The sequence below is a fragment of the Hemicordylus capensis genome, chromosome 3 (genome assembly GCF_027244095.1).
Source record: "Hemicordylus capensis ecotype Gifberg chromosome 3, rHemCap1.1.pri, whole genome shotgun sequence".
NCBI classification, from domain to species: domain Eukaryota; kingdom Metazoa; phylum Chordata; class Lepidosauria; order Squamata; family Cordylidae; genus Hemicordylus; species Hemicordylus capensis.
Window position 1 is genome coordinate 154,187,767 of NC_069659.1, and position 11,303 is coordinate 154,199,069.

General features: G+C 51.9%; 1 protein-coding gene across 2 annotated transcripts; it reads left to right on the forward strand.

The window, feature by feature from the left end:
• Positions 1–591: 591 nt before the first annotated feature.
• On the forward strand, positions 592–10,316 carry LOC128349168 (titin-like). 2 transcript variants are annotated; one of them, XM_053305162.1, is made up of 7 exons: positions 592–730; positions 1,176–1,199; positions 1,857–1,885; positions 3,066–8,203; positions 8,384–8,718; positions 8,803–9,027; positions 9,989–10,316. In XM_053305162.1, exons 1-4 carry the CDS (start codon positions 699–701, stop codon positions 8,123–8,125), a joined length of 5,145 nt encoding a protein of 1,714 aa, XP_053161137.1. In that variant the 5' UTR covers positions 592–698; the 3' UTR covers positions 8,126–8,203; positions 8,384–8,718; positions 8,803–9,027; positions 9,989–10,316. The 2 variants fall into 2 exon arrangements, with proteins under 2 accessions (XP_053161137.1, XP_053161136.1); XM_053305161.1 differs by having other exon boundaries at positions 8,384–9,027.
• Positions 10,317–11,303: the final 987 nt, after the last annotated feature.

The window sequence follows — 11,303 nt, forward strand, 5'->3', positions numbered from 1 at the left end:
CCGTGAATGTTTCTAACCCCCTTTCAAGCCCATCTAAGCCAGTGGTCATCACCGCATCTAGAGGTGGTGAGTTCCACAAGTTAATTGGCTTTTTTTGTGTATTCTGAACAGAGACGGGCCTCAGTGCTGAATGTGATTTAGAGGAATTTCCTAGCTAAAGGACTTCAGCAAGTGATTAGGTGGAAATCTAATCTAAGTGATTAGGTGGGAAATTAGCTGGGGACATGCAATGGATGTGGCTGTTGCCTTTGCCCTCTTACATGTTACAGAGGACTCATGCAAGGCTTATTATAAACTTTGTGTCCAACTGTACAAGCAGCAGCTGCAGCCCACCCATATCCACAAGCACCCCCTTCCTTCAGAATTTGTTAACAGAAGGGGAAAGTCAAATGAATAGAAAGTGACATGTGGGGAGCAGGGAGGGCAGGACTGGGATGACTCGCCCCTGGTGCTCTGACACTTTGAGCTGCACCCCCAAGACAGTCTTTGGATTCAAACCAGAGCCAGCATGTCCAGTAACAGTAACTTGTGACTTCACAGTCAGCCACAGAATTCTGCCATCATGGTTCCCCTTGGAAACCTGCGAAGATTCTGCAGCAGGCTCACTTGGCAGCGTTTTAGATTAGCTGAAGCATCTTCGATAAATTGGCTGTCTTCGGCTGTCAGTTTATTAGCAGCTTATCAGCTTAGTTGTCAAGATGGGTGGCTGTTGGTCATGTGTGGCCTGCAGGTAAGTCTCTGGCATGGTGGGTGAAGCAAAATCTAATGGCGGTGTGGACTTGGTTTTTAAAGATGCCCTTCCATTGTTTTAGCCTGTCTGGGCAGAGAACTGAAGCCCAGCCTGCTGTGTTCACACGTGTTTGTGCTCCCTGTGGGAACTTCAGTGGTCACAAGTTCACCACCACTATTCAAACCACACAGCTTCACCTTGAAATGCAGGCGGCCCTCGAAGGTCACCTGCTTGGCTGATTTCCACTGTGTTTCTTAAGCTTGGAGGTCCTAGACCGGTGAAGCTGTATCACTCAGGAGCTACTGGCTGGCTCCTGTGGGCCCACTTGGGGGGTTGTGGGGAAATCCTGCCCACCAGTTGAAGCTGACTTCAAACGCTGCCCCCCAGCACCCCCATGTTATTTCCAAGAACATGCCTAACCTTTTCTTCTTTCATGTTCCCATAGGTCTCACCCAGAGGCAGAACCAAAGTGAGTTGCTCTCTTCTCTACCCTTGACTCCTCTTAATGCTTTTGGCTCTGGTGTGGCCAGCTGAAGGGATGGGGGGGGTGATGAGCGGGAGGTGTTCAGACTTAGCCCAAACCCAGGTGTGGCATATATTGCCTCATCAAGGTGAGCCCATCTCCTTTCCATGTTCAGGATGGCAGTAATTGGCTGCTGAATCAAATGCCAATTTTGTCAACTTTCCCCTTGATACCTTTGGCAGGCTGCCTCCCTCCTATTTAAAACACAAAACAGCATGTATGTGTCCCTTTGTGGGGGGGGACTTTTTAAAAAGTGGGGAAACTACACTGGAGAGGGGTGGGAAAGCTGGCCTCATGACTGTGAACTACGAGAGCAGGCCCACCCCCCGCCCCGCCACAACCAGTCAATCCTCAATGAAAAATACTCTGAGCAAAATGCAGTGAGTGACATTCAACAGCAATTACATTCACTGCTCCCAACTATGGAATCATCCGAAATTAGCAGAGCCATCTATAAGGATTATGGAAGAGGACATACTTGGCTGCATGTGAATTAAATTTAGAGGGAGGGCACATACTAGTAATACCCCTAGTATTACTGGGGGAGGAGACCCTCTCTTTCCTGTGATTTGCTACTAAGAATATTTCTCCTTATCTCTGCAGGGATGAAGATGAAGAGGGGGCACTGACAGGTAAGTGGATGATGAGAGTGCCTGCTTCTCCTCAGGGCTCCCCAGCCCCCCAGGGAAAGCCTCCTTGGAGAACTGTTTCTCTTAGACAATGGAGAGAGATGGGCAGACATCCATCCGATGGATGGATAGCAGGAGGGCAGGTTCAGCCACCTCTCTCCTTTGCTGTTGATGCAGCCAAAAGTGTTAGAGGAGACGGGGGGGGGGGGCTCTGTGAGTCACATCTAGCTATCCTCCATTCAAAGAGGAGATGGGGAAAGCGCTGTGGCAGCAGGCAGGTAGGTTTGGTCATTCTCCTTTAGAAGTTGTGCACTTTTGAAAAAGTCCTGCAAGAACCCTTTGCCCACACCCAGCCCCAAGACATCCTCTGGGTCTTTTTCTCCCTGCCTTCAAGAAGAGGAAGCTAATTGTTTCCAAAGTATCTCATTTTTTGACAATGACATGGGTCAAGATGGAATTGGAGGATCACCTGAAAACAAGGGCAACATTTCCTGGCCAATGTGCTCTGAGCTCGGACCAAAGAGACTCTTCCTTTCTCTGACCACAGTTTTCTACCTTTAGGAGCCAGGCCTGCATTCCTGAGATCACAGCTATGCTTCCTGTTTATGGCATCCAGGCAGATTTTCAAGACCCCACCCCACTAGGCCAAGAGGCTGTAACTGGGGGTTGGTTCGTGAACCAGAGACAGTCCATGTCAACCATCAGCTCCCATTCTGCTCAAAGGAGAAGCTTCTTTCCTCACACAGAAGGGAGAGCCCATAGCCCAGTAGTGGAACAATTGCTTTGCATGCACATGGTCTCCTGTTGAGACTTCATCATCTTCTGTTAAAGGATCTTAGCTAGCTAGGAAAAGGCCTCTGCCCAAGAGTGGCTGCCAGCCAGAGTATAGCAAAGAGAGCCAAGAGCATGACTTGGTAGAAGGCAGCTGCACTTGTATGTACAGCAGGCAGAGCCTGGCCATGGCACTCCCTTCTGAAGTGTACTTGGTGAGGGCTGTCTTGCCAGTCAGTGCTATGAAATGTATTCCTCTTCATTCCTTGCTTGTTTCCTTGGGTGGCCCACCTCACCCACAATCCCAGGCTACTTCCCAGCTGGCTAACCTAGGCAGAAAAGGGAGGCAATTTCTATCAGGCCTACAAGCCACAATCATTTCCTGATTCCTGCTTTATTTCCTCTCTTTCAGGTCATCCCAGAAACCCAACCCATGTTGCACAATTTTCTGGGGGACTCCCCAATGTTTTGGGGGACACTCTGGGGAAAGAGCTTATTGAGGAACCCTCCATGCCAGAACCCCTTCCAGCACCTCGCATCACCAACAAGATCCTGGGGAAAGAGCTCACTGAGGAATCCTCCGTGCCAGAACCCCTTCCAGCACCTCACATCACCAACAACATCTTGCGGGAAGAGCTCACTGAAGAATCCTCCATGCCAGAACCCCTTCCAGCACCTCGCATCACCAACAACATCCTGCGGGAAGAGCTCACTGAGGAACCCTCCATGCCAGAACCCCTTCTAGTACCTCGCATCACCAACGACATCCTGGGGGAAGAGCTCACTGAGGAATCCTCTGTGACAGAACCCCTTCCAGCACCTGGCATGACAAATGAGATCCTGGGGGAAGCACTCATTGAGGAACCCTCCATGCCAGAACCCCTTCCAGCACCTCATATCACCAATGACATTCTGGGGGCAGAGCTCTCTGAGGAACCCTCCATTCCTGAACCCCTTCCAGCACCTCACATCACCAAAAAGATCCTGGGGGGAGCGCTCATTGAGGAACCCTCCATGCCAGAACCACTTCCAGCACCTGACATCACCAACAACATCCTGCGGGAAGAGCTCATTGAGGAACCCACCATGCCTGAACCCCTTCCAGCACCTCACATCACCAACAAGATCCTGGGGGGAGCGCTCATTGAGGAACCCTCCATGCCAGAACCCCTTCCAGCACCTCGTATCACCAACAACATCCTGGGGGAAGAGCTCACTGAGGAACCCTCCATGACAGAACCCCTTCTAGTACCTCGCATCACCAACAACATCCTGGGGGAAGAGCTCACTGAGGAACCCTCCATGCCAGAACCCCTTCCAGCACCTCGTATCACCAACGACATCCTGCGGGAAGAGCTCACTGAGGAACCCTCCATGCCAGAACCCCTTCTAGTACCTCGCATCACCAACGACATCCTGGGGGAAGAGCTCACTGAGGAATCCTCTGTGACAGAACCCCTTCCAGCACCTGGCATGACAAATGACATCCTGGGGGAAGCACTCATTGAGGAACACTCCGTGCCAGAACCCCTTCCAGCACCTCATATCACCAATGACATTCTGGGGGCAGAGCTCTCTGAGGAACCCTCCATGCCTGAACCCCTTCCAGCACCTCACATCACCAACAAGATCCTGGGGGGAGCGCTCATTGAGGAACCCTCCATGCCAGAACCCCTTCCAGCACCTCGTATCACCAACAACATCCTGGGGGAAGAGCTCACTGAGGAACCCTCCATGCCAGAACCCCTTCCAGCACCTCGTATCACCAACGACATCCTGCGGGAAGAGCTCACTGAGGAACCCTCCATGCCAGAACCCCTTCTAGTACCTCGCATCACCAACGACATCCTGGAGGAAGAGCTCATTGAGGAACCCTCCATGCCAGAACCCCTTCCAGCACCTCGTATCACCAACGACATCCTGGGGGAAGAGCTCACTGAGGAACCCTCCATGCCAGAACCCCTTCCAGCACCTCACATCACCAACAAGATCCTGGGGGGAGCGCTCATTGAGGAACCCTCCATGCCAGAACCACTTCCAGCACCTGACATCACCAACAACATCCTGCGGGAAGAGCTCATTGAGGAACCCACCATGCCTGAACCCCTTCCAGCACCTCACATCACCAACAAGATCCTGGGGGGAGCGCTCATTGAGGAACCCTCCATGCCAGAACCCCTTCCAGCACCTCGTATCACCAACAACATCCTGGGGGAAGAGCTCACTGAGGAACCCTCCATGACAGAACCCCTTCTAGGACCTCGCATCACCAACAACATCCTGGGGGAAGAGCTCACTGAGGAACCCTCCATGCCAGAACCCCTTCTAGTACCTCGCATCACCAACGACATCATGGGGGAAGAGCTCACTGAGGAATCCTCTGTGACAGAACCCCTTCCAGCACCTGGCATGACAAATGACATCCTGGGGGAAGAGCTCACTGAGGAACCCTCCATGCCAGAACCCCTTCCAGCACCTCGTATCACCAACGACATCCTGCGGGAAGAGCTCACTGAGGAACCCTCCATGCCAGAACCCCTTCTAGTACCTCGCATCACCAACGACATCCTAGGCGAAGAGCTCATTGAGGAACGCTCCATACCAGAACCCCTTCCAGCACCTCGTATCACCAACGACATCCTGCGGGAAGAGCTCACTGAGGAACCCTCCATGCCAGAACCCCTTCTAGTACCTCGCATCACCAACGACATCCTGGGGGAAGAGCTCACTGAGGAACCCTCCATGCCAGAACCCCTTCCAGCACCTCGTATCACCAACGACATCCTGCGGGAAGAGCTCACTGAGGAACCCTCCATGCCAGAACCCCTTCTAGTACCTCGCATCACCAACGACATCCTGGGGGAAGAGCTCATTGAGGAACCCTCCATGCCAGAACCCCTTCTAGTACCTCGCATCACCAACGACATCCTGGGGGAAGAACTCACTGAGGAATCCTCTGTGACAGAACCCCTTCCAGCACCTGGCATGACAAATGACATCCTGGGGGAAGCACTCATTGAGGAACCCTCCATGCCAGAACCCCTTCCAGCACCTCATATCACCAATGACATTCTGGGGGCAGAGCTCTCTGAGGAACCCTCCATGCCTGAACCCCTTCCAGCACCTCACATCACCAACAAGATCCTGGGGGGAGCGCTCATTGAGGAACCCTCCATGCCAGAACCCCTTCCAGCACCGCGTATCACCAACGACATCCTGCGGGAAGAGCTCACTGAGGAATCCTCCATGCCAGAACCACTTCCAGCACCTCGTATCACCAACGACATCCTGGGGGAAGAGCTCACTGAGGAATCCTCTGTGACAGAACCCCTTCCAGCACCTCGCATGACAAATTACATCCTGGGGGAAGCACTCATTGAGGAACCCACCATGCCAGAACCCCTTCCAGCACCTCACATCACCAATGACATTCTGGGGGCAGAGCTCTCTGAGGAACCCTCCATGCCTGAACCCCTTCCAGCACCTCACATCACCAACAAGATCCTGGGGGGAGTGCTCATTGAGGAACCCTCCATGCCAGAACCCCTTCCAGCACCTCGTATCACCAACGACATCCTGGGGAAAGAGCTCACTGAGGAACCCTCCATGCCAGAACCCCTTCCAGCACCTCGCATCACCAACGACATCCTGGGGGAAGAGCTCACTGAGGAACCCTCCATGCCAGAACCCCTTCCAGCACCTCATATCACCAACGACATCCTGGGGGAAGAGCTCACTGAGGAACCCTCCATGCCTGAACCCCTTCCAGCACATCATATCACTAACAACATCCTGCGGGAAGAACTCATTGAGGAACCCACCATGCCTGAACCCCTTCCAGCACCTCACATCACCAACAAGATCCTGGGGGGAGCGCTCATTGAGGAATCCTCCATGCCAGAACCCCTTCCAGCACCTTGCATCACCAACAACATCCTGTGGGAAGAGCTCACTGAGGAACCCTCCATGCCAGAACCCCTTCCAGCACCTCGCATCACCAACAACATCCTGCGGGAAGAGCTCACTGAGGAACCCTCCATGCCAGAACCCCTTCCAGCACCTCGTATCACCAACGACATCCTGTGGGAAGAGCTCACTGAGGAACCCTCCATGCCAGAACCCCTTCTAGTACCTCGCATCACCAACGACATCCTGGGGGAAGAGCTCACTGAGGAATCCTCTGTGACAGAACCCCTTCCAGCACCTGGCATGACAAATGACATCCTGGGGGAAGCACTCATTGAGGAACCCTCCATGCCAGAACCCCTTCAAGTACCTCATATCACCAATGACATTCTGTGGGCAGAGCTCTCTGAGGAACCCTCCATGCCTGAACCCCTTCCAGCACCTCACATCACCAACAAGATCCTGGGGGGAGCGCTCATTGAGGAACCCTCCATGCCAGAACCCCTTCCAGCACCTCGCATCACCAACGACATCCTGCGGGAAGAGCTCACTGAGGAACCCTCCATGCCAGAACCACTTCCAGCACCTCCTATCACCAACGACATCCTGGGGGAAGAGCTCACTGAGGAATCCTCTGTGACAGAACCCCTTCCAGCACCTCGCATGACAAATGACATCCTGGGGGAAGCACTCATTGAGGAACCCTCCATGCCAGAACCCCTTCCAGCACCTCATATCACCAATGACATTCTGGGGGCAGAGCTCTCTGAGGAACCCTCCATGCCTGAACCCCTTCCAGCACCTCACATCACCAACAAGATCCTGGGGGGAGCGCTCATTGAGGAACCCTCCATGCCAGAACCCCTTCTAGTACCTCATATCACCAATGACATCCTGGGAAAAGAGCTCACTGAGGAACCCTCCATGCCAGAACCCCTTCCAGCACCTCATATCACCAACGACATCCTGGGGGAAGAGCTCACTGAGGAACCCTCCATGCCTGAACCCCTTCCAGCACCTCATATCACCAACAACATCCTGCGGGAAGAGCTCATTGAGGAACCCACCATGCCTGAACCCCTTCCAGCACCTCACATCACCAACAAGATCCTGGGGGGAGCGCTCATTGAGGAACCCTCCATGCCAGAACCCCTTCCAGCACCTTGCATCACCAACAACATCCTGTGGGAAGAGCTCACTGAGGAACCCTCCATGCCAGAACCCCTTCCAGCACCTCGCATCACCAACAACATCCTGCGGGAAGAGCTCACTGAGGAACCCTCCATGCCAGAACCCCTTCCAGTACTTCGTATCACCGACGACATCCTGGGGGAAGAGCTCACTGAGGAACCCTCCATGCCAGAACCCCTTCCAGCACCTCGCATCACCAACAAGATCCTGGGCGAAGTGCTCATTGAGGAAACCTCAATGCCAGAACCCCTTCCAACACCTTGCATCACCAGTGACCTACTGGGGAAAGTGCTAATTGAGGCTACCTCAGTGCCAATCCTTCCATCCTCACAGACACTTCAAAGGAAGCAGCTTCTGTGTCAGAGCCCTTACTAGAGCCTTCCATTGCTGATAATTATCTTCAGCAAAAAGTAGAACTCCTCCAAGGGTTACAGCATGACTATGTCCAGCAGCGTAAGTATTGCGACACCTCAGAAACCTTTTGCATATACACCCAGCACAAAGATCAGCTGCAGTTTTGATACCCAGCCCAGATGATGGACTAAGTCCTAACACTGCCCTTTTTGCAAGTCACCAGTACTCAGCCTGGTCAGCACATACAACATTTGTTCCTTTTTGCTCTCTTTGTTGCAGAACTGAGGGTTCGCCGCATTTCCCAACAGTTCCCTCGTTCTCTCCGGGCCATCAACCTGCAAATCGGACACATGCGGACAAGGCTCATCCGCAGTGAAGTACGGCTGCAGCGGTGGGAAAGGGAAGGTATGTTCACAGCATGCCCCTGAAATTGTTGCTGGGCTAAGAACGGCTCTTTTGTTTATTTCATGTTGAAATGCTTGATTTGAGTCTGCATCTAAGGTGTCAGGGGGGAGGCCTGTGAGTGGGTTGTCAGTGCTTGCTGAAGTGTTCCTTCGTTTTCTGTCTTTCATGTGTCCAAGCTCCAGTGCCTGTAATCCAAGCAGCTTCTCAGAGTGAGCAGTGAGGGCAAGTGATGGTGGGTGTGGTAGGATGTCAGCCTTTGCAGCTGACCTTCTGCTTCTTCTTCTCTCTTGCAGATGTTCCTGCAGGCCCTGCTGCACTTCTCCAGCCCTCTGGGTCTGATTCATCATTTGCCTCCCTGGAGGTTGCCTCCATCCCACCCTCCACCTCCACCTCTTCCCTCCTCCTGCATCCCTCTCCACCTCCTCCTCCTTCCCTACCTCCACTGGAGCCGGACCTCAGCAATGTGAAAGAAACTCTGCAGAGTTTGGTAGAGATGCAGGTCCATCAGCTGCGTGACCGTAAGTCTCACAGAGGCAGCACTCCTTAACCTCTGCCTTTTCCATCCTCATTGTGATTTTACAATCTAAAAAACTTATAGTCTAAAAACAGAGGCAGGGATACAATAGAAGAAGTAGAGGGAAGCTGAGGTGGGGGCAAGTGGGGGAAAGATGTGTATGTATTTCAGCTGCACCTCCTTAGGAGCAGGGAGACCCAGGATTGAATTCTCATTCAGTCATGAAACTCTCTGGGTGACTTTGGGCCAGTCACTTGTCCCACAGCCTAACTTACCTCTTAGGGTTATTGTGAGGAAAAAATAACCATGTATAAACCTCCCTGAGCTGCTTGAGGAAGAGCAGAATATGAATGCTAAAAGGAAAACAAATATCAGCCCTTTTGAGTTTAAGCTGAGATGAAACAGGAAACCAAGGAGGATGATATACAATTGTGCATATTGCAAATCCTCCTTATAGTGTCATCAATGTACATGGGCAAAAGTTCCCTGCCACCAGGAGCATATAGTCTAAAGTTTGGCTTTGGAGAGAGAAGTGAGGAAGAGGAGGAATGGGTGAAGAAAGCATAAGGGGCATTCAATTCAAGCCAATGGATCTGCCTCTACTGAGGCATTACGCCAAAGGCTGCGCAGTGGAGGTGGGTTTTCAGGTATCATTGGAGGGATAGGAGAGAGACGAGGGGCCACATTTGAGTGGCTGTTCCAGACCCAAGGGTCAGCGAGAGGGAAGAGAAAGAGTTGTTTAGGAGAGCAGGAGACCTTCAGGTGGCTCCTGAAGACAGAGAAGCTGGAAGAGCAAAAATCATCCTGATGAGGTGCAAGTTCACTGGGGGGTACATAGCCATGGAGGGTTTTCAAGACAGAGAGGAGGAGTCTGTGCTGGGCATGGAAGGGGACTAGAAGTCCGTGCAGGGACTGACATGGTGGAGGACAGGCCCTTTCACCCTGTTTGTTTTCTCTCCTTCAAGGCCAAAGAGACATCCGCAGCTGCCAGGAATGCTTACAAAGCTTCAAGGCACTGAGGGGACAGTTGAGGCGGCTAAGGAGCAGACTGGCCAGGGTGGAAGCCACTATGGGGATCGTGGTTCCTCCAAGGGAGCTGGACGTTGCTGAGGAAGAAGGGGAAGGCAAATTAAAAGAGACAACTGTGCTACTATTTACATAAGTAGCAATAAAATGCTGTGTATATATTTTTAAAATATTAAATATTTGTTTTAATAGGATGTAGAGATAGAACAGCAATAAAACTTGCATATTTATTGTTTAAAGAAATAAAATGTTTTATTTTAAAGAAAATACATTTGTCTTGCTTTGAATATTCTTTGGGTAGAATTGGGTAAAAAGGTCTTTGGGTCAAACTCAGCTACAGAAAAGATTCTCTTGGCCAGTCCACTCAGGGCCAAGAGATGTTTGAGAGGTTCAAGATGGAGCTCAAGATAGACAGTTCCTTGCCAGGAGGCTCATACAGAGCTTGTCTGCCCCAACATGTATGGCTAGGAGGCTGGATTTTGGCCCTGAAGAGAGATCTGCCCCGTGTGGAAGAGGATGGAATGGTGATGCGGAAGAGGAAGCTTGATTTAGGGCAGGGCTGCACAACTCCAGCCCTCCAGCTGCTGTTTGGCTACAGTTCCCATCAACCCTGACTATAGGCTACTGCGACTACTGGGGACTATGGAAGCTGTAATCAAACAACAGCTGGAAGGCCCAAGTTCGAGGCTAAATGTTATTCTCCAGCCCTCTTATTTTCCACCAAGAGCCAAAGCAGCAGCTGGAGGCTTAGATCCAGGCAGAGTCAAACTGAGTGACTGATTTGGCCCTGGGGGAACAGCTAGGAGGTGGCACCTCCATTTCCTTTGCAGGAAGAAAAGCTGTGGGGGTGGCTCTCTGTAGAGCATGACAGGAAAGAACCAAAAAAGGCAGCCTCCATATCAGGCCACCTCCCAGGACCTTCCAGCCTTGCTTGTACTCTGGCAGAAGAACCCAAGGAGACCACCTTTATATCATGAGAGCTCTGTAACTGACCTCCACCCAGGGCAATCCATCCCTGCTGATACTTCAGGGAAAGAGAATGAAGAGGCCCCCTACATAGCAGGCCTCCTCCCAAATGCAGGATCAGCAATGAGATTAGACCTTTAGCCTCCAGGCTGTTTTTCTGCCGGAGAAGAGAGAAGAAGGAAAGCCTGAAAGAGAGCACTTGTCACTGCAGATGTTAGATTTGATATGACAATGAAATAAGACAGCAATGCAGGGTCCACTGCATTAGCTACACAACTCAGTGGTCGA

Coding starts and splice junctions, on each gene's coding strand:
- LOC128349168 (XM_053305161.1), top strand. CDS start 699: ATGGGTGGCTGTTGGTCATGTGTGGCCTGCAG. Junction 731..1,175: donor TGGTCATGTGTGGCCTGCAG/GTAAGTCTCTGG, acceptor ATGTTCCCATAG/GTCTCACCCAGAGGCAGAAC. Junction 1,200..1,856: donor CACCCAGAGGCAGAACCAAA/GTGAGTTGCTCT, acceptor TTATCTCTGCAG/GGATGAAGATGAAGAGGGGG.